Here is a 26,973-nt window from a genome sequence, read left to right on the forward strand (position 1 = left end):
CGACTGTGAGCATCATGTGACCATGACGTCATATTAAGGGCGCATGCGTATTACATAAAATACGAATCCTAACGCGATTTCTTTAGTTAACTGAACGGATGATTTTGAGTTTTTAAGTATTTTTTCAAGTTGAAGTTGTTGTAACTCATCTTCGTTAGTTGTAATGGGCACTGAGTTCACTCAGCATAAATACATGAGTCCAGCTGACTAAAACCCCAAATCCCTTTTTACAGTGTGCTAAGGTGAATATAACACAGGGCACACTGTATGTTTCTGCATGTGTCCACGTCTATAGGAGCAGGTTTATCAGAGTAATCTGCTGGAAGAAGTTGGAGTGACTTTTGAGGAACAGCTACAGTATGTAGGACATGAATGAGGTCAGGAAACGCACTCCGCTCCTTCTGAGGTGTTTCTCTGCGCAGTTGCTCCGTGCTGCCTCCCTGAGGAGGTTGTAATAAACAGCCAAGTGACTTCATGAAGTGCCCTCCCGTGCGCTCTCACTCCCTCTCCGCTGTGCCACTGTCATCACTCTACCTCTTAAATATTGTGTCCAGCTTTTCAGTTTGTTATATTTATTCTTTATTTAAACCCGACATAAGTGGATATTTTTGCCTCACATCTCCCGAGGGTTGGCAAAAATAAACAGAAAATGCCCCCCGCCTTTGTTCGGATGTCTTTTTAAATATTTACAAGTTGTCATGTCATCTCTGACTGGAAGAGGAGAGAGGTTTCCAGCCTCGATCAGAGGAGCGCTCTGGGTAAGTCAGATTTGGGGAAAAATTTGCTACCATTTGTGGGAAAAACAGGGTGCATGTTCTTTAGAGTTTCTTGAGAGTACTGTTGCACTGCTGGAAAAAAACCGAACATTTGGGTGTGGTTACTGTAGTCCAAGTCGATTGATATCTAATTTCCCACCCGCCAAAGCCCACATACATCCTATTTATCATGATTTGTTTCTCAGAGCCCAGAAGTGCACCATCACTTTGAGCCCACCGGCTTTTCTGCAGGGAAAGACCGCCAGCCCACGGAGCGCCTCTCTCCTGTGGGTGCCGGAGGGTCCAGAGGCGACCCAAATCGGAATATGTGCCAGAGAGGAGACGATGTCCCATCCTACAAGTCTCTCCCCGGATCCGTAGGAGATCGCATCAGGACTACTATGTCCTTTAGGACTATATGCAGAGGCTCCATGTCGCCGAATCCCGGCTTTGGGAGGTCCGACTGGAAAGTTGCGCGTTGCGAGAAGTGCTCAGCGACCCTTGTTGCTCTGAAGAAACAAGCGCTTAGCCTGGCTGTTCACCATCACTTCTCCTGCAAGGTCAGTGACAATGATGCTCTGAGGGGAAACGGGCTCATGTGGCACGCAGTGTGTCCGTGTGCTTTCGAAGTAATCTATATAAATATAATCTGTAGTTACAATAATGATATGGTATTTGGACTCAGCAGACACATGACTGAACTGAAAGATGAAACCATGTGGATGCTTATCAGCAGGTGGTTGCTGTATATTTGATACATGAATTAAAAAAAAGGCACATGGATATTTTTTATGCAGCTCTTTGTGGTGCAGTTTAGCGAAGTATTCATAAACTTGACTTTTGTCTCAAATAACCGTTGTGAGTATGAATAATATAAATTAAAGAGACTGAATAGTGATTCATATGCCTGAAAAACTGTGATCAATCCAGAAATGCATAGGCTGCCCTGATATAAAATCACACTTGGTTAGTCAGTAAATACAGATGCATACATATTCAGCTAAAGTAATAAACAAATAAAGGCTCTTGCCACTAAATATTTACTGGATTTTATTGTGTTTTTATGATATTTTAATGAAAGTCTATGAGATTTTGAATACTGGTGGGACAAAATGAGCAACGTGAATATTTCAGCTCAGACTGATAAACTCTACTAAGCATTTTCTAAAATCATTTTATGATATTTATGGCATAAAGAAGCATAATCCGCAGCTTCTGCCCCAACACAAGCCCAGATTTAGCCAACCACGCTGACCCTGGTGACACACGTTGAGGTCTACAGCGCAGACGATTAACAAGTGTTTTCAGGCTCATGTGGGCCCTTCAGTGCTGCCTTTTAGAAGCGTGCACATCTATACATTCATCACCACCAAAATCCATCATCCGGACTCCGATCGGCAAAGCAAACCAGTGACATTCCTGCGCCGGTGGTTTTAAATGGCCATGAATATTTCATGGCGACATCCCTGTGTCATCTCCACAGTCCTCTCTGTTGAGGGAAGGCTATTTATTTTTGTCCTCTTAAGTGGGATGGGGCGTGTCATGTTTTTAGAGACCACAGTGCGAGTAGGAGGAAGATGGGAGGCATCGTGCGGCCACAGACATGATCAGTAGAAATCTGATAAGCCAGTTCTGGCTCCTTGCAGGTTTATTGATCCAAGTGTAAGTTCTCGGTAGCATCATGGGTGTATAATATCATCTTTTTAGACGGGCTGGATAAGATGTAGCTGCTGCATCTGCAGCACCTTATATACTGCACCTGTCATCAGTTCTAAATGGACATTGCCTAACCTGAAATTCAGTTTTGCTTATCGTTGCCTCTTTGATATGTCAGGACATAATTAATATTGTTTATGGGAGAAGCGGATTTAGTAGCAGCTGTTTCAGCATTTTTAGACTTTGAATGAACTTTTGTAAGAACTGAGAGCTCCTGTTGAACTCCTCTGAGGGAAAGTGGGTCATTGCAGTGTGTTGGATGGACAGAGTTTGAAAAGCAGCAGATAGGGAGTGAGATATAGTGTGTGTTGGATGCTGGTACATGACACAAGAGTGTGTTTGTCAGGATGAAAAGCGAGATGAGGGTTTTTTTGGTTCCTTCTTGTTAGATCTGACAGCCATGGATCCAGACCGGGAACTCAGGCATCAAAATCCCTTTTTTAAAAGTAGCATGACTTTACTTTTTCTAACATTTTGCTCTCAGATTTTTCTAAATTAAATTTGATTTTTTAAATTCAATCCAGACAACAGCTGTCTATTACAATAACACAATAACCCCATGACGTTCTGCAAAATGCTAATATTGGTTGAAAAAGACACACAAACATCGTTGTCTTGTTTCTCCTGTTTCGTTTCCAACAAAAAGCCCATTTCACAATTTTTCCAGGATGACACGTTATTCTCCAAGAGTTTGCAGTGAACTGAGATTTATGGCATGCTCCGTCCAGCTCTAAGATGCAGTAAATACAGTTTTTTCACTGCTCTATTAAGCATCATAAAGATAGTGTTAATCAATACTACAGCACAGACAGTGACTCCACTCTCATATGCTCAGTGTTTATTCATACAGTTCTCAAGCCAGGTGTCAAACAGAGCAGATTAGATTATTATTGTGTCCTAACTGGACGATTATGTTGGATCTTATTTATCTTATTTTGTTGGTCAGTTACATGGAAGTTTAAAAGTGTGAACAGCAAAGGTGTTTTCCTGTCTGTAATGTACACAACTTCTGCTGCCATGTTCTCAAATTGTACAGGACTTGAGTGACCTGTCAGCATTTCTTCATGACAACCTGCGGGTCCACAGTCGGTCCACCACGGATTTCAGGGAAAGGGATCAGGGGGAGTGTGGAGCCTGTGGCACGAACCTGATCCAGCTCAAGCAAGAGGCCATCCATGTGGCTCTGAGCCGGGGTCAGGCATTAGCCAAACCTTCTTTTGAAGCCAGCCTCAGCACTGGCTCACTGTTGGGACAAAGTGAAACAAAGCAAGGAGACAGGGCTTCAAGGGAGGCTGCTACGGCTTTGCATCAAAGCAACACTCCTCAGAGCCCACGAAGCCCCAGGACGCCTCAGAGGACCCCGCAAACCCTCAGACGAAGGGGGCCCAAGCTCCCCAACCCTGATATGGGCCGCTGGGTAGAAGAGCAGCAGCAGCTGGTGGCTTCTAAATCTGCATCCAGTGCTAATGGTGTCACCACCCACCCTTACCATCAGGTACCCCATAAGACTTTTTCTTAGCATTAAATCACACATAACACATCTCCTCTTAATGAGCTATATGGATAATGCATGCCTTTACGGGTGCACATGTCAGCAAGCCAATGATTCACTGTGTCTATTCAGAGCCTATTTCGATCCCATGGCTGAGTGTGTTGTTTCAAAGTACTTTTGCTAATGGAATGGAATTGGGTCATGATTTACCCTTGTCACAAGAGCTGGCCAGTCAAAAAGCACTTGTGATCAATAAACGGATGGTCATATTAAACACCGCGGCTGGTGAAATATGCATTACTGTGAAAGAAGAAGGTTGAGCCTGTCCTTCCCCAATGAAAAAAGATTATAGATGAACCTGTACAAGATGAGCGAGAACTAACTTTTCATTATCCAGTTCTTGGCTGCGTGTTTAACTCATGATACTCATGATAATCACAAAGGAAAATCCAAAAATCCTTTAATGCAGTTCATTGCAGATTCTGGGACCATACTTGGCCTGGTTGACAGATAATATGCACCACAATAAGCATCACAATTTTCTGTTTGCTAAACCAATCCATGAGTATTATTTCACTACACAGACTGTATATAAAAGATGAACAAAATCAGCATCACGTTACCTAATTGGTTTCTGGAGCCTCAATATTAATGCTTTAGATGCCACCGTGTGTGCGTGTTTTTTTAAATACCCAGAAATTATCATATTTGTACAAGGAGTGCTAACACTAGCAAGCTTGGTTAGCAGGTTGCATCCATAACCTGTGCAGGTGCAAGACGCAGATATTTAATTAGTTCAGATTAATAGAATTAAAAAAAAACCCAGACTCTTAATGCATACTTAGTGAATGGAAGACGTTTGGGCAGCATGGAGTTGTAAGCAGCCAAACATGTTAGGTAGAAATTAAATTGTGATCTTGTTGACACTGCAAGTTTTTTTTAAAAAAAAACATTCTTAACCCCTATAATTATCCCCATAATATCATAACTAACAAGGTCTACAGTGCAGAATAACAGCAATATTTTCATTTATATTTGATCATCAGTTGATAACAATGCACTAACTGGGGTGTATAGCTTAGCTTCAGTCTTTTGGTATGTCATGCATGTAGGCATCTGTTTAAGATCTTTGTAAAAAATACACCAAAAAAAAAAAAAATGTCCTCATAAAAATTTAGACTCAGCTGTAGATGGCATTTACCTGAGTTAGCTGATAAAAATCTGCTAGCTGGAGTTGTCAAAATTGACAGTCACCAGGCAGAAAAGAGGAGTCTGCTTTTGTGTGAAATCAAAGAGTCATTGTTTCAAAAAAATGACAGGTTTTCTGTTCATCTGCTGCTGTTATCACTATGTGCTGTGTGAGAACAGGAAACAAACACTAATGAGTGCTCAGCTGGACCAAAGGAGTCTACAGAGAGTCTTTTACAACTGTTATTTTAAATGCATGTCTAATTAAATATGACAATAACAGCGCAAAGTCCTCCTCAAATGAAGTGTTCCTGTACTGTGCACGACTGTGGAAGAAATTAGTCAGACGGGTTCAGTTTGAGAGTGGATCGATAGGCGTTTTTACAGCTTAGGTGAAAATGTGGGATGAAGAGTGAGGAGAGGAGAGGAGACGAAGGGTGGAGGGAAAATGGAGGAAGAGGAGAAAAGGAAATTAAGCATGCAAGATTGGAGGCTAAAGGAAAGGAAGGGCACCAGGGAAGGAGGGAGGAAAACAAGACATCATAAAAGACCGCATGAGAAATTAGATGGAGGGAAAGTGAAGCTATAAAAAAAGGTTACGACAGCAGAAGTGAGTCAAAAAGGAGAAAGGAGGAGCATGCGGGGAAGTGTGCATTATCCATATTATCTCTGGCTTCCTCATTCCCAATGATGACCGCAGATTTCCTCTGGCACTAATTGGCACTTTATGTCTGGATGCTATGAAAATATAAGTTGACTTTGTTATCTGGACTCAAGAACAGGCTGAGACATTGCTGAGATGTTGGCTCAGAGGCCTGCAGTGCGCCTCTCTGACTTCCTGTTGAGCTGCATGCTGAGTAGGTCATGCCGCACGCACACACACAAACACTGTGAAGTTATGAATGAGTCCTAAACACCCACATTGGAGCATTGGAATATTTTCTCATAAGGCTCCTTGACTGATTATTTGTCTGTGCGTATGAGAGGCTGCGGCAGTGTGTTCACTCTGAATCACGTTTCGAAGTCGGACAGCAGTCACTGCAGGCTTCACAAACTATTCTTCACACTTCAAATGCAGCTAGCATCCGTAATATGACTAATGGTATATGTTTAACCCAGTGCGCTCCTCTCAGCCTGCGTGCCCTACTTACACAGACGCCCACCTCATGTTCCTCTCTGGAGTAATTCCCATGATAATAGCCCCTTTTGGAGTGGGTGCTGGAGTGCAATTACAGATTTGGATTTTTATAATGAGCTTTTTCCCCTGGCAGACTACAGATGATGCCTATTTGAGCTGCAGGGAGGCCGGGACTGTACAGACGACCTCAAAGATCCCTCACATATCTAGAGTGGTGTCCATTGCCAACACTGCAGCTATGTCCTTTCTGGCTAGGTAAACCAATATATACTATATTTAATATATATTAAAACTGGAAGTGTTTAAAAATGATCTGTACTGACTACACCAGAAGTTTCAGCGCAATGACACGCTCCCTCACTTCTTCCCTGTAGGGCAGCTGAGAAGCTCAGCCTGACGCTGAGGAGGAAGGGCCAGGCTTCTGATCCAGCTCCCTCTCAACTCTCCACCTGCTTCAGGGAAATCATCCAGAAAAACCCACCACCCGTCCCCACCTGCCTGCTGCAAGCTGCCACTAGAATCAAGGATTCGCCCAATGTTGGCAAGGTGGACTTCAAATTCTAGCACATCAACATGCAAATTGATCTGTAGTGCACTCAAATGCATTAAGCACAATTACTTTGAAATCCCATCAATTATGATACTTGGATGAGAGAACATAATTTAGGCACTCTTTAAAATCTGTCATGAAGAAAAAAACAAACTGTACAATTAGAAAATTTGGTAGTCACCAGGCTGGAGGCCATTACTTTCATTGGGGTGGGTATTTATTTATTTTTTCTTGGTGGCATACTGCTGCAGGCTAAATAGAGATTTTTTTGGCTGCTTACGCTTATAATTTGCATATACTGGTCTCATGTAAAAATGTAAAAATGTAACCCCCAAGTGATTAAATCATTTCCAGAGTTGCTGCTAAAGAGAAAGCTCACAAGATAATTAGAATTTAATGGTTAACAAGTAGACGTGGGAGCAATATAGTTAAAGTTCTGCTGACAATAGTAGTTGCTAGATGTAACTGCTGTTCTAGTATGTAAGTGGCCCCCTAAAAAGCTTCAGCATTTGTTGTGTGGTGGTCATAGTGGTGGGCATACTGATCTACTGGGACTTTCCCACACTACCATCTCCAGGGTTTACAGAGAATCATCAGAAAAAGAGGAAATATCCAGTGAGTGGCAGTTCTCTGGATGAAAATGGCTTGCTGATGCCAGGGGTCACAGAAGATTGGCCAGACTACTTTGAGTTAATAGGAAGGAAACAGTAACTTAAATTACCCCACATTACAAACAGGGTATGCAGAAGAGCATCTCTGAACACACAACATGTCAAACCTTGAAGCAGATGGGCCACAGCAACGGAAGACCACACCGGATGTCACTCCTGTTAGCTAAGAACAGGAAACTGAGGCTACAATTCACAAGGAACCAGCAAAACATGGCCTGGTCTGATGAGTCGCAATTTCTGCTGCCGCATTCGGATGTTGGGGTTAGAATTTGGCATAAATAACATGAAAGCATGGATCCATCCTGCCTTGTATCACACTTTCAGGCTGGTGGTGATGGTAGAAAAGTGTGGGGAATATTTTCTTGGCACACTGAACATTGTTTAAACACTGCAGACTACCTGAGTATTGTTATTGACCATGTCCATCCCTGACAAGGTGTAACATATGCTGAATGTATATGTGGATTGCACATTGGCAGAAGAATGTCTATCTCATTAGCATTGTTAGCATGCTCCAAATACAGTCAATAAGATTTTTGCTTGACTGAGGTATTACCACCGAGCTGGTCAATATACAGTGTTTACATGGCACATTACTAACAATGGAATCAATCACAGTCATTTTGCTCTGTCTTGCTGTGATATGTAGTTACTTTTCTGCAAAAGTGCACATCAGACTATGGATTTAAAGCAGTACAATAAATCAACCCATAGCCGCCACTCAGCCCCACCCCTGCATACAATGTGCATTATCTAGTGACTGCTTTATAGTACACACAGACATTCTGAATGCATTATTTAAAAAGGAAAATATACACAGGTCCCACAATTAACGACACCACCAGGAAACAATGTATTTTGTGTTGCAGTGTATAAATACAGAGAATGAGCCCAGACTGGTGACGTATCATCGAAGGAAGAGCCCATAAACACCATCTTGGAAGTGTTTTGACCATCCGTGTTGTGGGGTAAAGCGATATCAGTCAATTTGGAGGAGCTCCTATATCACTCCTCCTTCATGATACACTGTAATGTGGTGCTAATGTCTCCATCTTGTTCCCCTCCGCCCTTCTCCTCACCTCCTTTGGGAGACAAACTGGGGGGAGATCAATATGGCTGCGTGCCCTCCCCTTGTCTCATAGATGGACTCTTGGGTGTAGTCTAGAGTTACAGATAAGGGCTCAAATAGACCCCACCGTCGGCCACACCTGCCCAAGCACTCAGCTTTGCTTTGCTTGGCGTGCAGGAATATGCATGCGTGTGGGAGCCGGGGAGGATTTTCTCTGCTTGTAAATGGTTCTCTTGAATAATTTAACCCTCATAAATAGAGTTTGACACACGTTCAATATAGTTATGAAGCCACTTCTTGCCTAAGAAATTAAAATTATGAGGAGGGAAAAAAAAAAATCCTTCACGGGACATTGGGAACTTATCATGTGGCAGATGGAAAATGGCTTTCACGTTTTCAAATTCAGTCAATGAAGGATGATCTCATAATGGTGTAATGCAGTCCTGTGCATTTTCAGGAAAACCGCATTCGACTGGGTGTCAGAACATACGTCTATTTGCAATCTTGCAGACCTGAATTCTGGAAAGCCAATTTTATAATTGACTTATAAACCCTAATAGGGCACACTGTTCAGTATAGGCTGCCTTGTTTTCCTACAGACCAAGACCTGTGGGCCTTGTTAACAGGCTGTCAAATCAGGATATAACTTAATTTAAGACCCTAAAGCCGCTAAATCTCAGACTACATCCAGAGATGTGCATTAAGGAATTAATGTCATGACATGCAGAAATACAGCTGGAGGAATGCATCGTCATGCAGCTGATGTATGATGTATGTGTAGTTGCTGCACTATAACTTTCAATTCAACACTTTATTCTTGGCTGTCACTTCATTAATATTTTATGTACTGACAAATCAGGTGATGGCTGTAAGGCACGAAGACAAAGTACACCACCTTTAACTTCACCATCCTGAAGTTTCCCTAATCCTTTTCGACATTTTTCACAATGGTTCCGCTGAGGTTTTCTTTTTTCCAGTTGAGGTTTTGCTCAGATAGCATTTCAGCCGCCTGTTGCTGAGCAGCAGGGGCTGAAAGAGCACAAATCTGACTTTTTCTGTGCTCTTTAGCAGTTGTATTTGATGTCAGACTCCAGAGTCAAAAACCTCTGTGTAGCTAAGGTAAGCTTGAATAACATAAAGTTCTTCCTGTTAAAAGGGAGTTTTTCCTTCCCACTGTCGCCAAGTGCTTGCCCATAGGGGGTCGTTTTGACTGTTGGGTTTTCTCTGTAATTATTGTAGGGTCTTTACCTTACAATATAAAGCACCTTGAGGCGACTGTTTGTTGGGATTTTGTGCTATATAAACAAAAAATGAATAAAATTTTCAAAAAGCATTTAAAAAACAAATGCATAAATAGAACAGACACCACAGAGTTTTCTCACTGTACATGGTGTTCTCAGATTTTGGGAAGCAAGGACTCTGATGAAGGTTTCATAAATCAGCTAGCTTACATACATGTACAGCAGAGTACCTACTTGCTTTATGCATTTAATAAGTTATGGAGTTTTCTAATAAAGGTGTTTGACTAATTCCTAAAGGCTCTACAGGCTCTATATACACACAACAAATAGCACTATTCATTATTCCTCAATGGCATTTAGATTAATATCTCATTCTGTACCAACTACCATTGGCTGGTTGTGTTCACATGCTAGCATTATACTAGCATTTACCATTTTAGCCTAGTTAGACTGGACAGTAGCAACAGATTTGTCTTTACAAAATACACAGATGCCATTATTATGTGTTTCAAGCATTAAATTTTGAAAAGGACATAAACAGATAATTTACAACTTGCCTACAGTATTATGCCATGGTGACACTGTGGTTAGCACTGTTACCTCATAGCAAAAAAAGCCCTTACCCAGGCCTCCCTGGGTAACCTGGCTTTTTATCACAATTCAAAACATGCTTGTTAGGTTAATTGGTAATCCTAAATTGGCTGTAGGTGAGTAGGAATGGTTGTTCTCTGTGTTAGCTGTTAGAGACAGAGTCTGTCTCTGTCTCTGTCCCAACTGTCATGAGGAAAGAAGCTGCAACCCTGAACTGGATAAGCAGAAAAAATGGATGGATATTAAGCCATGTCTAAAACCATTAAACCATGTATTAAACCATGCAGGTGAAGGTAGCTTATGGCTGCCCCTCCCTGAGCATGGTTCTGCTGGAGGTTTCTTCCTGTTAAAAGGGAGTTTTTTCTTCCCACTGTCACCAAATGCTTGCTCACAGGGGGTCATCTGATAGTTGGAGTTTTCTCTGTATTATTGTAGGGTCTTTACCTTACAATATAAAATGCATTGAGGCACTGTCATTGGGATTTGGCACTATGGAGGATGGATGGAGGGATGTATCACTATATGCAAAAGAAGCTTATTTCCATTTGGACACTTGGACTTGGAGGTGGGTTTCATAGTGGCTTGCAGATGTGCATCAACTGTGGGTAGGCTCTTAAGCACATATTTTCGAACCTGATGGGTGGTTCCATGACTGTATGTCCATAAAGTCCCTCAACATCTGATATTGACACAATGAGATGCAATAAGACCATATAAAGATTTTTGTCTGATGCCATTATTTTGTGACACGTAACTAGTGTCATTATAAGGAAATGGCGAAGAGGTTGTTGCAGATGGGAAAAGTTTGCCTTGAATTTTAGCCTAATACGTGATTTTTGCAGACATGCAGATTTGTGTGAGAGAATAGGAAAAGTAAAAAATGAAAGTAAACTATAAGTGTTAAAGTGTGGGACTCCAAATTTTGCTTTGCTTTGCTTTGAGGATGTTGGATTTTGATATCTGTCCCCAGTCTGTCTCCTAATGGAGACTTATGTTGGTTTCTTTTTATTCTTGCTGGACAAAATTATATATTGAACCTGTACCATGAACATCAGAAAATCAGGCTTAAAGGAGTACCTGTGTGTTGGGAAATAATCCGGTGTACCCCCTGCTTTAAAATTTGATGAGAAGGCTTTCCTGGCCAAGCACCAGTATGTGATGAGCTGGGAGAGAGAACGTGTTGGCCAACATGCTAGCGGGTATGTTCACCCCTCTACTAGCATTTCATAATTTGCCAGGCTTCCAGTTTACACAGCAAACATAAAGTACAGCTGAAGCCAATAGAAATTCCAATGTTTTGGTAAAAAAAAAAAAAAAAAAATCCAATTAATAATTTGAGCTTTAACTCATCTTCTTGGCAGTCTCATGGCAATTGTTCTAATTGTTATTTTTTCATCAAATTGGACCAAATAGGTGACCAACAGATATTTTCTTCTATTCTGTACCTACATTTTATCACAGCTCTCTTTCCATTTCCTTTGGTGTACAGGTTAAAGTCGTGCTGAGGGTGAGCCCAACGCTGTCACAGAGCCAAGGCCAACCACCTGTTCTCCGGATTGACCCATCCAAGAAGAGAATAACCATAGTGGAGCCAGTCACCAAAAGCCAACCACGTGCTACAATGACACTAGGCAGGGATGGCAAAAGTCATCTGAAGACCTTCAACTTTGATACTGCGTATCCTCAGGAGTCAAGCCAGGTCTGGTTCTGCTGCAAAGCATTTAAATATGGCTTCGGTTGTTTCTATTTTCTGTAGTGATGCTTCTATTTTCTGCAGTGATCGGTCTTAATTATTTTACAGTGGCACATACTGGATTGTGCAGCATTAGTTGGCATCATTATGTTTATTCAGTGCATAAATTTTCCCTTCTTTATACAACACACCACAGTTTGTTCCCTCTCTCTGTCTGATGACCTGAAAACTGATAGACCCTGGATAGCCACCACAATTACACAGCCCATCAATTACATTCAACTTTCTTCAAGCTCTGCTTACAGTATCTGAGCCCAAGGGAATCAGTACGCATCCCCCCTTCTGCTTCAGTTCCTCTGTATTGGGTGCACTTTTTCAGCGTGGAGATGAATCATAAGATGCTTGCTGTCTTTTGTTCTCTCCGACCAGGCTGAGGTGTGTGCAGGCGTCCTGGCTGATGTCATCCGCTGTGTGCTCAGCGGCAGCGATGCCTGTGTTCTGGGCTTGGGCTGCGCTGATGTGGGTGAGTAATCGGTCGTTGTGAGAGGCCATGGGTTAAAATCTCAAGATGGGAGTGGGATGCTTTTATCATCCACCCCACCCCCACCTCCTCCTCCTCTATCCCATTGCTATCTTTTAGCCTTTCTCTATCACTTAAAGTCCCTGTCTCCATTTTCTCTCTCTGTCCTCTCGATACAGATCTCCAGCCTCCTGGTAGTTTTTGTTTCCTCTCCGAGTCCATTTCTCTCTTTTCTGCTCCTTTTTTTAAAAAATGCTTTCCCTTAAGCCATTCATCTTTCACCTGTTACTTTATAAATAAAAGCCTGTTCATCAGTTACACAACATATGTGTTTGTAAAAGCTTCCCATTGTTTGACGTTTCAGGCAAATGTTTCACTTTATTTTGCTGAAGCGCTGAGCTTGGAAGGGACTGTAAACAAAGTGGACTGTGATATGGTGCTATTAGAGAGATGGAACCCTGCACTTAGCAGTGAAGAGGTTTAATAGATTTTAGCACACACACACACACACACACACACACACACACACACACACACACACACACACACACACACACACACACACACACGGACACGGGGTAAGGACAGGGTCTCCTTGGACCTGATTTTTCACATGACGCCACTCTCCGTAAATCTGATTGAATTAGTTGCCGGTACAGACTACATGTGGCCCACAGCCAGGGGGATATCAATCTCCTCCACAGAATACTATTCTCCCTGAATAACGGCAGACCGCTCCGCCTTTAATTGGAGTAAACCAATTCTCTTATCCTCATTCAATTAGAGTTTGGATAAGACGAGAGAGGGTAAAACAGGCCCATAACTCAAGAGTAATGTGGGGCAAAAGTGCACTAGAATATAGAATATGGCACTGGTCCATAAAAACATTTATTTGCGCATTCTTGTGAGATTATGTATTATGTGTTTTGTTTGTACCAGTGCTTTTCCGCAATTATCTCTATTTGTAGACTGCTCTACATATTTGTGATTATCTATATTGCATTTGTGTGAAAAAAAAACAAACAGTTTCTTGTATATTTGTTTCATTACTGATATGAAATGTTCATTTTTTATGCACTTCTGTCACTTTATGCCTGGAAAGAGCTGCAAACAAACTTATGCTCTGTGACGTGGTGTTTTCAGCCACGTTTTCTCCCCTGCCATATTTGAATATTAACAGGTGGATGTTCCACAGTTTCATCTTTACTGTGTACTATTTAGAGCCCACACCCTCATCTGTGACCATGGCCCATTGTATTTGCTAGAACACATGGTGAAGCCAGAGGCCCAAATCTCACTCTTTCTTCTCACAGAAGAAGGATGAGGCAAACCCTGTGACATCATCACTATTATATATTATATATACAGGGGTTGGACAATGAAACTGAAACACCTGATTTTAGACCACAATAATTTATTAGTATGGTGTAGGGCCTCCTTTTGCGGCCAATACAGCATCAGTTCGTCTTGGGAATGACATATACAAGTCCTGCACAGTGGTCAGAGGGATTTTAAGCCATTCTTCTTGCAGGATAGTGGCCAGGTCACGACATGATGCTGGTGGAGGAAAACGTTTCCTGACTCGCTCCTCCAAAACACCCCAAAGTGTCTCAATAATAATTAGATCTGGTGACTGTGCAGGCCATGGGAGATGTTCAACTTCACTTTCATGTTCGTCAAACCAATCTGTCACCAGTCTTGCTGTGTGTATTGGTGCATTGTCATCCTGATACACGGCACCACCTTCAGGATACAATGTTTGAACCATTGGATGCACATGGTCCTCCAGAATGGTTCGGTAGTCCTTGGCAGTGACGCACCCATCTAGCACAAGTATTGGGCCAAGGGAATGCCATGATATGGCAGCCCAAACCATCACTGATCCACCCCCATGCTTCCCTCTGGGCATGCAACAGTCTGGGTGGTACGCTTCTTTGGGGCTTCTCCACACCGTAACTCTCCCGGATGTGGGGAAAACAGTAAAGAAGGACTCATCAGAGAACAATACATGTTTCACATTGTCCATAGCACAAGATTTGCGCTCCTTGCACCATTGAAACTGACGTTTGGCATTGGCACGAGTGACCAAAGGTTTGGCTATAGCAACCCGGCCGTGTATATTGACCCTGTGGAGCTCCCAACGGACAGTTTTGGTGGAAACAGGAGAGTTGAGGTGCACATTTAATTCTGCTGTGATTTGGGCAGCCGTGGTTTTATGTTTTTTGGATACAATCCAGGTTAGCACCCGAACATCCCTTTCAGACAGCTTCCTCTTGCGTCCACAGTTAATCCTGTTGGATGTGGTTCATCCTTCTTGGTGGTATGCTGACATTACCCTGGATACTGTGGCTCTTGATACATCACAAAGACTTGCTGTCTTGGTCACAGATGCGCCAGCAAGACGTGCACCAACAATTTGCCCTCTTTTGAACTCTGGTATGTCACCCATAATGTTATGTGCGTTGCAATATTTTGAGCAAAACTGTGCTCTTACCCTGCTAACTGAACCTTCACACTCTGCTCTTACTGGTGCAATGTGCAATTAATGAAGATTGGCCACCAGGCTGGTCCAATTTAGCCATGAAACCTCCCGAACTAAAATGACAGGTGTTTCAGTTTCATTGTCCAACCCCTGTACATTGCTATTGAATCATGGGGTGTACTTAATTTTTCATAAGAAAACTGTGAAAACTTTATTTTTCACATGACCGTATATGGAGCATGGGTACATTTATGTGCTCTCGTCCACCTCAGGGTCCTGGTCCAGCATGGTGGGGAGTGGTGAGAACATCGGGAAGCTTGGGCTGATTCCTTATGCCATCTCCTGGCTGTACAGCGCCATCGAGCGCCGCAGAGAGAGGACGTGGACTGATCTCACTGTATCAGTGTCTGCTGTTGAGCTGTGCTGTGGAGAGGAGGATACGCTGAGGGATCTGCTGGGGGAAGTTGTTCCCTCATTAGGCAGTATCCAGGACAGCCCGAAAGCCCATATTAGACTCCAAGAGGACCCAGTCTATGGAATTCAGGTAGAAGGAAATTTTTTTCTATTAGGAAAAGGGGAGTGTTAAATTTCTTCCACTGTGTCTCTTTTACCTCTGCCTTGGCACACAGTGGCCCAGTGACCCACATTTGTAGTGGGTTTCCTGATGAGCATAATCAGCATCAAAGCTGTTGAGTTATTGTCATGTGCATGATTATAAAGTGTAATAAATCTTTGTAAACACAAACACGCTAACCCAGAGTAAACAAGGAGCTAAGATTATACTTTTTACTGCTGATAGGTGACATATTTGTGTTTCCAGCAGTACATCAAAAACTCCATTTAAGAATAAAAACCAAAAACAAGTCTCCCTTTAGTTTGTTTTAAAACAACAAGTATATCCACATTTATGTCAACTAGATTAGTTTGATTTGTTGTCTGTGATGCCTGTAAGCTAGACTTCATGTGTGCCCTCTAGATGTGATAAAATGAATTTTTTATTAATCTTTATTTAGGCAGTTTGGATAATGGTCCACACTGTGTTGGAAACAATAATGGTGCTGGGAGTGAAACCTATTACGCTCCACAGCAGATTATATCTGATTGGATTATGGCTCTGCAGCACTCTCCTCCCTCACACTGCTGTTTATCAAATGCAAGCCAGCATGTCATTAGAGTGGGCATGGCATCCTGATTTTTATTAAAAAAAAAAAGTAAAATAAGACAAGATTTTATATTAGCTTCTTCTCTCCTTCCAGCTACGCAACCACAACCGGGTGAAGGCCCCCACTGCCGAGCGGGCTGCTTCCCTCTTGGATGCGGCCACTGCAGCACGTCGGCACAGTGACTTTATTACATACCTGTGTGACAGCTCCATAATGTTCTTCACTCTTCATGTCCAGCCTCCACGTACAGAAAGCAGCACCATTGGAAAAGGTTGGAATGAAATATTCAGTTCCCAGTGAATTTAGTAGTTCCCAGTTAAGTAGTTTCCACAGTTAGCTCAAAACTTACTGCTTGTAAAATTCAGATCAGGATTCAGGATACGTTCTGATTCATATGTTCTTTATTTGCATATCTGAAAACATGTAATGCTTTTTCAATTATCCTTCATTAAGCTCAGCTGTATAATTTCAATCCTTAGGGTCACGCAGCCCCACCAAGTTGACCATGATAGATGTGTGTAGTGGTATGAGGGGTATCAACAAAAATAAACCCCCTCATTCTGAACTGGGCCCTATTGTCCTGTCTCTTCTAAGTGGACATAAAGCCACCCCAAACAAGTAAGAATTTAACTAAAAAATGTTACCAGTGCAAACATTTTGCAGTACAATGGAGGTAACTGTATATTTTGACAGTTTGCTCAAGGACTTACTGTTATTTTTTAATGCAATCACATTTTTGCCTGTAAACCTCTTTATAGCGGTCAAAAACCTACAATTATAACTATATAACAGTTGCACTGTTTCTGCACAGGAGTGGTAAGTTGACCATGCTCCTTCAAGAGTCCTTGGGTCGCACAAACTGCCACACTACAGTGATTGCTCAAATCACTGATTCTTTGGCACACCTTCAAGAGACCTTCTCTACCATCCAGCTTGCTTCTCGTATTCGCAGGACACAAAAGAGGACAAAGGTACTGTAAAAATCAGCATTTTTTTTCTTTTTACCAGTCTAATCTTGTGACTATTTCTCTAGCACCCCAAAAATTGTTGAGCGTTGCTTTGGATTTAAAAAGACGCATCTAATATTGGTTCTAATAGCATGATCCACATTCATCCAACAGCAGTCTACCTCATGTTCTCCATGTGGGAGGAGTTCGACTAGAGAAAAAAGAGGGCTGCAATCCTTTTCCCTGCGGGCGTTCCACTCCACTGATGAGGTAGACGTTGACATCCGTCCTTTTCGCCTGCGTGGTGAGCTAGATGAACGCTCTAGTAGTGACCAGTCTTGTGACACAGTCATCCAGATAGACTCAGATGGCTCAGTCCACCCCAGAGCAGCCCCAAGGCAGGTACAGCCTGAGTTTGTACCCATCATACCATCTTTGCATCCTAACAAGGCTGACTTGGATGACCCGGAGTTTACTGCTCTCCTCCAAGAGCTTCTGAGAATTCCTCAGCTGCAAGTAGAAAAGAAGACAGAAGCAACTCTTCTAGGGCAAACCGAAGTTCTGAAAGCAGAGAGGAAGCAGCCAGAGAGGGACTGTCTTAAATGTGACACGTTTGCTCAGCTTCAAGAACGTTTGGGTTGTATTGATGGGAGTGACATGACAATGGATGTGCTCAAATCTTCTTTAAAAGGTGCTTCTTTAAATAATGCCGCAATCAAGTCGCAGCTCCAGAAGGAAACACTAAAACAATCAGATACTAGAACACCACAGACGCTGCTGAATAAGGGGTTGAGTTGCAGTCAGACCACTGCTGGAGAAAAGCAAACAGATGGTGCCTCCCCTGGAGACAGTTTTCAGAGAGAGGATTCGGGTCTGTATGACTGTGAAGAGTGTAGTGCAACCAGTTCCAGCGAGGAACTGTTGAATCAAACTCTTGGCCTAAACTTGATCTGCCGGTCTGAGCCTTCTAACACTGGAACTCTTAAGTCAGGTAATAAGCTCTCTACCAAGGGCTTTGATGTGGATGCTAAGGTCAAGGCAGTTACCAGTTCTCTTGCACTTCAGCCTTCAGAAAAACATGAAAGTGCTGAAACTGCTGATTGGTTCAAAACAGATAAAAGGACCTCACCAGTTGGCAAAAGCTCTCCCATATCTCCTTCCTCTACTTGTCCCTCTTCACACTCCTTGGCTAAAAGTGTTATACTTGGAGATGTCTTAAACAGCCACCCCAGAGAGGATGTAAAGGAAATGAAAGCCACTATCACTGTGACTGTTCAACAGCCACTGGACCTAAAAGGTCAAGATGAGCTTGTTTTCTCTATGGTGGAGGAGGTGACCATCAGTGGAGCGTATGATAGCGCGAGGACAGGTGGAAATATAATTTGTATCAGAGATGCAGCACAGTCACAGGCACATGCTCAAGACCCTGCCAGTTCCCAACCAATCCAGATAATCAGCAATGTCAGCGAGGAATCTGCAGCTCCAGGTTCTTCTGACGCACCTGAAAGCTCTGCTGTTCAGCCTGTGGCCACAGGGGGTGGGACTGAAAAGTCCCAGTATCAATTCAGAAGGGAAAAAAGGGTGTTGCCTTCATTCATAAACCCCATGTTGATTAATACAGATGTAGACTGTGACTTGGATGGTGCCAAAGACAGTGAAAGTCCTCATAAAACCTTTGCAGGAGTCAAGTCAGACTCATTGACCAAAAGAAATAAAGTCAGTTGTTCAGATGATAGGGAGGTTCTTCAGAAGAATTGTGCGCCTTTAGCTTCTGAGAAACATGTCAAAAAGTCTGAAAAGGCATGTTATTCATCTTGTAGCCAAATGTCCTATGAGCCAATGGTCTTAGAAGATTTGGGGTTTTGTAATAAACCTTCAGAAAACAAAATGTGTGAAAAGAGAAATGCAGACAAAATTTACCCCAGAGAATGTGGGCATGTTTATTCCTCTAACAACGCAATGGTTTCAGAGGTGGCAGAAATCGCATGCAGAGATACCCCCAAGAGAACTGGTGTGTCACCTGGTTGCCAAGAAACCACCCTTTCCTCCTATTCATCAGGCAGCTTACCTCGAGGCTGGCAAACTGCCAAACACCAAGATGATTACCTTGGAGACTCGAGGGGGCTGACATCATCCACTCCCTGTAGCCCAAGGGTAACTCTAGAGAGGAGGAAGGTAAGACAACACTCCCCTACTCACCATAACCTCCATATCTCCTCTCCTCAAAGATATGGAACCGAGTTCAAACAGGATTCTAGTAGTACTTTAAGAAGAGGTATTGGGTCTTTGTTTGAGAAATCAGCTTCAACAGTGAAACGTGATAATACAAGCGGCAGGCCGAAGTCACCCACCGAGGAAAGTGGCAGACTTTTCAGTGCCAAACTGCAGCAGCTGTCTAGAAGGACTAATTCTCTTGGGCGGATCCCAAAGGACTTTCCAATGCTAGAAAGAGGCAGTAGCAACACTTCTATGAGCTCTAAGGGGAGCTCCAAGGGAAGTATCGAAGGGGCTTGTAAGTCTGCTTATAAAGGAAATTTTGAGGGAGACTGTACCTTTCCGAGAGCCAGCAGGAGCCCAAGGAAAAATCCTCGGTCTGAACAGAACCTTCACTTTTTCCCTTCTGAAAACCCTGTGACTCAGTCTTCTAGACATATCCATTCCAAGCTCTCTGCTGTTGGAAAACTTAAGATATCTAGCCCCAAAGTCCGTCGATCGTCGGCCCCTAGCATTAAGAACCTCAACGCCTCCCACAAAAACCTGCAGGACTCCATCAATCATAGTGCCAGTCTTTCTCCAGACAGTAAAACAGTTAGCTATGAACGGACATCCTCCTTTTTTTCCTCTTCCCCTCCACGGTCTTATCACTCTATCAGCCGGACTCCAAGCCAGAGCTCCACATGCTCATCTACAAAATCTGCCATCCAGGGATTTGTCAATGGTCGTCTCTCAGACCTCCTTAAGGACAGGGCCCTCAGTCCCACTATAGGAGGATCAGACCAAATGACCTCACTGCCTTCCCCGTACAGTCAACTGACAGCTCCCCGCATGCCTGACCACCTGAGTGGGCATGCAAGTGACACAACCAGTGTGTTGAGTGGCGATCTACCACCAGCTATGGGGAAGACATCCCTGCATTTCTCTAACAGGAACAGTTTGGTGAGCAGTGGCTATGACAGCATGGTAAGGGACAGTGAGGCCACGGGCAGCAGCACCTCAAACAGAGATTCTGTCAGCGACAGGAGCGCCTCCCTCCTCAGTGTGGCTCGCAGCAGCCGATCATCTCGGAGAAGAAGTAGCACAGGTAAAAACACCTGGACTTACCTGTTTTTTGGATGGAATTAAATAATTTTCTTTTCTGGAAAGATTATTAAGTTCATTGTGTTTACATCATAATGTTAGCATAAATTCCCGACAGAATTCTCCAGACAAAATACACACCTTGCAAACCATTAACACCACTATTTTAACATGAACACTAGCTTCATCATAAAATTTTTGGTTCATAATCTGACCACATAACATATTAATGTGATATTAATTAGAGATGACTCATCTGTAGAATGCAGTCAGACCCAGTTTCCTTGCTGGCATTAAAAGCCAGATTGTGTAGGACGTAACATCATTAATACATGAACCCAGTGAGGGCACTTACTGTACTGATGGAAGCAGAAACACAGAAAATGAAGCGCGCTCGGTTGATACAGTAAATTATACAGATGGGCGTGTGCATGCTAGCAGTACTTGCTAACTGAATTATGTGCTCTAACAAAGTTATGTTGGAAACATGGTTAATATTGTGAACAATAAAGAAAACAGGACTGAAAGCTTTTGCCGAATTTACAGTAGTCCCCTAAAATAACCCGACTGTTAATTGTTTACTACCAGTTCTGTGTGTGCTAAGTTTCTCCTCGCATGTCCCTCTCTCTGTAATTAAAATCCACAGTTTGAAAATATAAACCGCACACTATCTTTCCCTGGACTGGCAGACTAACTCAATTCAGAGAGAGTCTTGACTTTTGGTAGCTCTGCAAGCTGCAATTGGCCTCAGGCAAACTGTTTTTCCAGGAGGGAACATGGTGCAGGCACTGAAGGCCACATATGGACATGAACCTAATGTGGCAGCTCATGAATAATTTCCAGCTGTAGCTGCCTTGTGTGTAGATCCATGAGTGATATTGTAAATGTGTGGCTCACTGCGACTTCTTTGTGGTACTATTTAATCCTAAACACTTAAATTAAGAATAGGCATGAGCCAACTAACATATAGTACTGCAGTAAATGTTATGAATACCCCTTTTTTTTAAAAAAAAAGTAAGTGCTTCAGCGTGTTTAAGAAGAAAAAGAACATGTTGGTTCTCTCGGCTCCAGGTACTCAGCAGCGCCGTGTTTCCCATGATCCACCTCTGACCCTGAGGCGCTCGGCTAGCGGACTGCGGTCTCGCTGCATGGATCAGGGAATCCCAGAGGCCTACGAGATCAAGGTTTATGAGATCGACAATGTGCAGAGGATGCAGGAAAGAGCAGGTGCTGGCAAACAGGTGCTGGGTTTATTTTGATTTGTTTTTGGAGGTTAAAGGGCACTACATAAAAACAGTATGACCTTTATCAACCTCTACTGGCAACGAGTGGGAACAGCCATCAAAAAAACCCCAGGATCCTGACATTTTTGTAACATAGAGCTCATTTAGATGCATTAGCAATGGTAAGTAACAATTCTATTTGCCATGGGCTAAAATAACAAATGTTATGGCTGCCATATAATATCTTAGTTTTACCCCATTTATTGATATAATAAATTGGAAAAGTGCATATTTTTGAAATATGTCAAGATTGCCATCTTAGTTGCAGAGATTTGAGAAACGCAACAGATATTGTGAGGCATGCAACCTCAGCTATGGTATCAGCTTAATAGTGAGGCGCCTCCAGCATTTGGAGCTATAAAGTAACTCCTGAAAATTATGTCTCAAAATTTAGAAGTTATCTTTAGTGAGTCATTGAGCAAATCACAATTTATGCCTGTGGTTGTACCGAGCAGCTGCGAGGTGTTCATATCTTTGAGATAATTAATTATCCATAAGGAAAATACTGTTGTGTTTTATATTTATTGTATGTCACTTAAGACTTTGTTTTCTCATGTGATTTACAACAGATGTGGCACCTTTTTTTTCTTCTGTAATATGAATCAAATGAGCATATATGAGAAAAAAATATGAGTTACTCATGAGTAAATCGTAGCATGAGACGTACATGTCTGATTAGATAAAACATTTCCCATTGGAGGGAATATTTTTTAAATTCTTTTCCATATAGGTAGAAGAAGCTTAATAAGCTCACTGTGTAAACCTTGAATAAAAGACTCCGCCTGGCATTTACAGTGAAAATGCGTCTGAAAGCAAAACAGGGTCCATGTGGTGCATGTGGTGACGTAATGTCCCATAACGAGAGGTCTGGCCCCATGAGACGATTCCCTGCCTCCACCAGTCTCAGGCACGGCAACTTTGATACAATTTTAATGACCACATGGGGTAAATTGGGTCAATGCTGCAGCAAAGAACAAAGAAGTAGAACAAACAGAACACAATGTAGGTAAAAGATAACACCAGATCTTAAAAATTGTACATATGGATTTTTACACATGGTGTTTATTGACCTCTGCCAATTAAGAGAAGGTATTTGCTGGTCTTCATTCAAACCTATGAAGTACTCAAATGCTGTATTGCAGCCCTTATTGTTTCAATGAGAGGAGTAAATAAGTGATTTCAGTTTTGGTTTAAAGCTTTTATTAATTTTTATGTTCTGCGTGAATCTGAATAAAATCTTTAAATGAGTAAAAGTACTGAAAAGTTTGTGTTTGTGCTTTCAGGGGCCCACATGCTTCAGTGCCAAGCTGAAGTTTTTGGAGCACCGCCAGCAGAGGATCTCCGGAGTGCGAGCCAAATACAACAACCTGAGGAGAGAGCTGGAGCTAGCCAAATGCAGCCTCATGCTGGAGCCCGCCAAGTGGAACCAAGAGTGTCAGTGGAATTATTTAAAAAAAAAAACAAATTTTATGCAACTTTTCTATCATGTATTAGGAACTTTTTAGTGCTAATATCGTTAATGAAAAAAAATTAGACCTTCTTCTAGATTCAACATTATACACAGCAGCGGTCTCAAACTCCCAGCCCACGGGCCACTTCCGGCCCCGTCCCCTACTACTATTTGATGTCAAAAATATAAGACAATTTGGCCCTTTAAGTTACTTTTGTGACATTTTGCTAACTCCTCTTAATTGGAGGGGAAAGCGAAATGTCAAAAAAGTAACTTAAAGGACCCTTAAAGGGCTGGAAGCGGCTCGTGGGCTGGGAGTTTGAGACCGCTGTGCAAACTGCAATGCTGTTCCATGCTTTTGAGTGCCTTACATTAATGTCTCTCTTCCACTTCCAGTGACAGCAATGAGTAACAATAGCTAGCAGTAGCTTAGAAATGGAGTCCACTAATCACCATCATCGATAAAAAATATAAAACCAAAAATACATAACTTCACATAGTACTTTGCTAGTGACAGCATTAATGAGCAAGCATGCTAAAGGTAACTGGCTAGTCACAATGTTAGGTATCTAAACTTTGCTGTCTACACACAGACTGTGTAAAAGAGACAAACAGACCCATCATCATTCATCCATTAGTCAATGAAGTCCTGTTGTGAACCTAAAGTTGAGCATTTTAGCTACATTCACTTTAGCTTTTTGAAACCAGAAGTTATGAGCGTGTATAATATATATGCAAGCACAGGAGTCATCCCTGCTGGCCATGAAAATTAATACAGGTTTAAGGCACAGCCATCTTTTATATACAGTCTGTGTTCCTACAGTAATAACCACCTGGGCCAGTTAGCGGGCTAGCTCAAACTTAGCTATGCAGTGTGTATTTGGCATCGTTTGCTGTCAATATACTGATACACAGGTACACAGTGTATACAGTAACTTCTCAACCATTTTACAAGCTACAGGAGATAGGCTACAGTACATACAACAGTGCAAGATAATTGTGCAGGATATTCTTGTGTGTCTTTGGCTTGTGCCGATTTGCACACAGATTCTGAGCATATACTGCATGTACATATTTTTTTGTAGTACCTGTTGTAACATTTTTGCATACCATATTTTCTACAGCAAGCATACCATAAAATAAATTTAGATGCATAATTCTGTAACTAGGTGATGTGGGTAATTTTGCTTGAAAGGTGACTCAAATGATTAAAACATGAGCAATCTTGCGCAGATTAATTAGTTAAATGATGAATCGTTTAAGCTCTCACTTCAGTGAATAAGCAAATAATGAGCTTGTCATGTGCAGGAGGCTGCATCCTGCTATTACAGGAGCAGCATCTTGGCTCTTCATTAACATCATTAGCATTACCCTCACCAGTATTTGCTATTTTATATTCTACTTTTAACACAGAACATTGGTGTTAAATAAGAAGAGGCTGTTAGACCATCATATGCAAGTTTTTTGAATTAAGAAATCTGTATTCTGTGTACTTTTACCTCAAATTTTAGATTCACCCATCTTTTTTGCCCCATACAGTAATACATAATAATAAGGTGTCACTTTGTGTCCTTCCCCAGTCGACCTATGGCAGACGTTCGAGGTGGACTCCCTGGAGCATCTGGAGGCTCTTGAGTTGGTGACGGCACGGCTGGAGCGCAGGGTCAGCCTCTGCAAGGCCAATGTCATGATGGTTACCTGCTTCGACGGTACCACCAGGAGACGGCGTAAGAAGAGACGGCGAAAAATGCCAGATCACAGAGCCATGAAAGGATACTGACTTACTTACTGAAATATAGCAGGAAGTAAGACTTGGCTTATCTCTTTCTTTAGATTATGTAGACTTGGTTCATTATCACTGAAGTTATCTCTACAATGAAATTATTTCTGCACAGGGGTGTGTAAGGTGACATCATAACATAATCACCTTATGTTTTGAAATACCACATTGCCTCTGGTCCTCTGATGGGAATTCCTCTGGCCCTTTGCTTAATGTTTTTCTGGTATTAGACATTAATTGCACTCCTTTAAATAACCAATAAAGAAGTGTATTTATGCCCCTTTTTAGCAGTATATTTAAAGCCATCAGTTCAGCTCAGTGCAGCATCTAATGCTAAATAGATATTTTAGTGTAGCTAAAGGAATCTGCCAAATATATAAAAAAAAAAATAAATCAACATTTTTGCTGTATGGTGATTTACAAAGAGACACTGGTTCTTAGACTCCTTTTCCACTAACAGAAAAAGAGTGTCGGTGCTAAAAAGCTTGCACCACAAAACTGCTGGGCCCAGTGTTGGGAACCATTGAGGTCAAACGCTATGGGAGGGGCTACCACAAGAAATTGAACAATGATTGGCAGATGTAGCCCAAAGACTGTGTCTGACTTGATTATAGTCCCATAGAAATGACCCCAACTTCTGCTAATAACGCCGCACAATAACTGGTACTCAAACCTTTCGAAATGTGTGCAGGTTCTCTAAAGGAATCAAGGCAGAAAAGGCTCTGCAAAGGTGGAAAAGAGGAATTAGACCCTGGTTCTCTGGAAAGCCTTTAGGGTAAACAGTTGGATACAACTACCCTCTACACATCTGTGCAGCACGGCTCAAGAGGCAATTACTGTTCAAAATAAAGCACCTTTGCACTCTGTTAAGCAATTAATAAGGACATTTGGTTAAAGGACTATCCATATAGTGCTTTTCTACTCCTGCTTAAAGTGTTTTTACACTACATGCCACTTTAACACAGTGCTTTATTCCAGTTGTACTTTCATTATCACTCACTTTGACATGCAGAGTCAAGGATCCAACCACCAAGCTTCCGATTAGTGGACGATCCACTCTACCTCCTGAGCCACAGCTATCCCGTTTGATGCAAATATTTACAATACCTCAACATCTTCAATACAATACTGTCATTCAGTGACAAACAGAGCAAAACAACTGTAATGCAATTCAATGTGATAGTCATGTACTTTAAGTTTCAAGTGTTTTGCTATTTTTATTGATTTATTGGTCAAATCAACCATCTAATCAGCCAACACAATGTACTTTGCATTATTCAAACAGGAGTTTGTACTTTGTAGCAAAGCTTCCAGCTGTCTCTGAGTAAAGGAGTGATTAGTCAAACTTTGAGCTGAAGGCAGTGCAGCTGTCACAAAAAGGGAATACTATGCCACAGATGAAGCCATTTTGTAAATAGATTTTGGTGCTAAAACTACAAATGTTGTGTATTTACTTCTTTGTAACTAATGTAAAGAAGAAAGCTGCCATAAGTAAAAGGTAACCATTCAACAGGGATCTTAATGAACTGTGGGCAGAGGCTGAACTGTAAGGGGGAACAATCATAGAACTGATACTGCTCAAGTTTGTGAAAGTTACGCTAACAGAAAAGTAATTGTTTGTCTGAGTTGAGGCTGTCTGTGATCAATACAGTGACTGTAAAACACATTAGTAAATGATTGGGAGTAGAATAAAAGAATGCAGATTCTACTGACTGTAATGGTGGAGTAATTACTTTAAAGGAATAACGTCATTAAGTCTGAGGAGCCCCGTGGCTCCGAGCCATGATGCCGGGATGTCCACCTGGATCGATGTGTTTAAACAGACAGTAAAGAATCTCACACACACACACACTCACACTGGATGTTGGTTGTTGTGAATCTTATTAATCCGCATGTTGTTGTTGTCACTGTGAATACATGAGCACAGCACTCAGTCACGTTTCTGTG

At 42.1% G+C, this 26,973-nt stretch overlaps 1 protein-coding gene across 1 annotated transcript; it reads left to right on the top strand.

Annotated features, from left to right (window-relative positions):
• Window positions 1–656: 656 nt before the first annotated feature.
• On the top strand, window positions 657–26,937 carry LOC115774345 (kinesin-like protein KIF26A). Its single transcript, XM_030721565.1, has 15 exons — window positions 657–758; window positions 962–1,315; window positions 3,508–3,966; window positions 6,423–6,544; window positions 6,664–6,835; window positions 11,901–12,110; window positions 12,534–12,627; window positions 15,379–15,650; window positions 16,363–16,540; window positions 16,749–16,887; window positions 17,081–17,240; window positions 17,391–20,517; window positions 21,585–21,754; window positions 23,080–23,230; window positions 24,827–26,937. The coding sequence occupies exons 1-15, from the start codon at window positions 699–701 to the stop codon at window positions 25,024–25,026; spliced, it is 5,868 nt and encodes a 1,955-aa protein (XP_030577425.1). The 5' UTR covers window positions 657–698; the 3' UTR covers window positions 25,027–26,937.
• Window positions 26,938–26,973: the final 36 nt, after the last annotated feature.

Source organism: Archocentrus centrarchus, chromosome 24 (genome assembly GCF_007364275.1).
Source record: "Archocentrus centrarchus isolate MPI-CPG fArcCen1 chromosome 24, fArcCen1, whole genome shotgun sequence".
In the NCBI taxonomy this organism is placed as follows: domain Eukaryota; kingdom Metazoa; phylum Chordata; class Actinopteri; order Cichliformes; family Cichlidae; genus Archocentrus; species Archocentrus centrarchus.

Coding starts and splice junctions, on each gene's coding strand:
- LOC115774345 (XM_030721565.1), top strand. CDS start 699: ATGTCATCTCTGACTGGAAGAGGAGAGAGGTTTCCAGCCTCGATCAGA. Junction 15,651..16,362: donor ACCCAGTCTATGGAATTCAG/GTAGAAGGAAAT, acceptor CTCTCCTTCCAG/CTACGCAACCACAACCGGGT. Junction 16,541..16,748: donor AAGCAGCACCATTGGAAAAG/GTTGGAATGAAA, acceptor TTCAATCCTTAG/GGTCACGCAGCCCCACCAAG.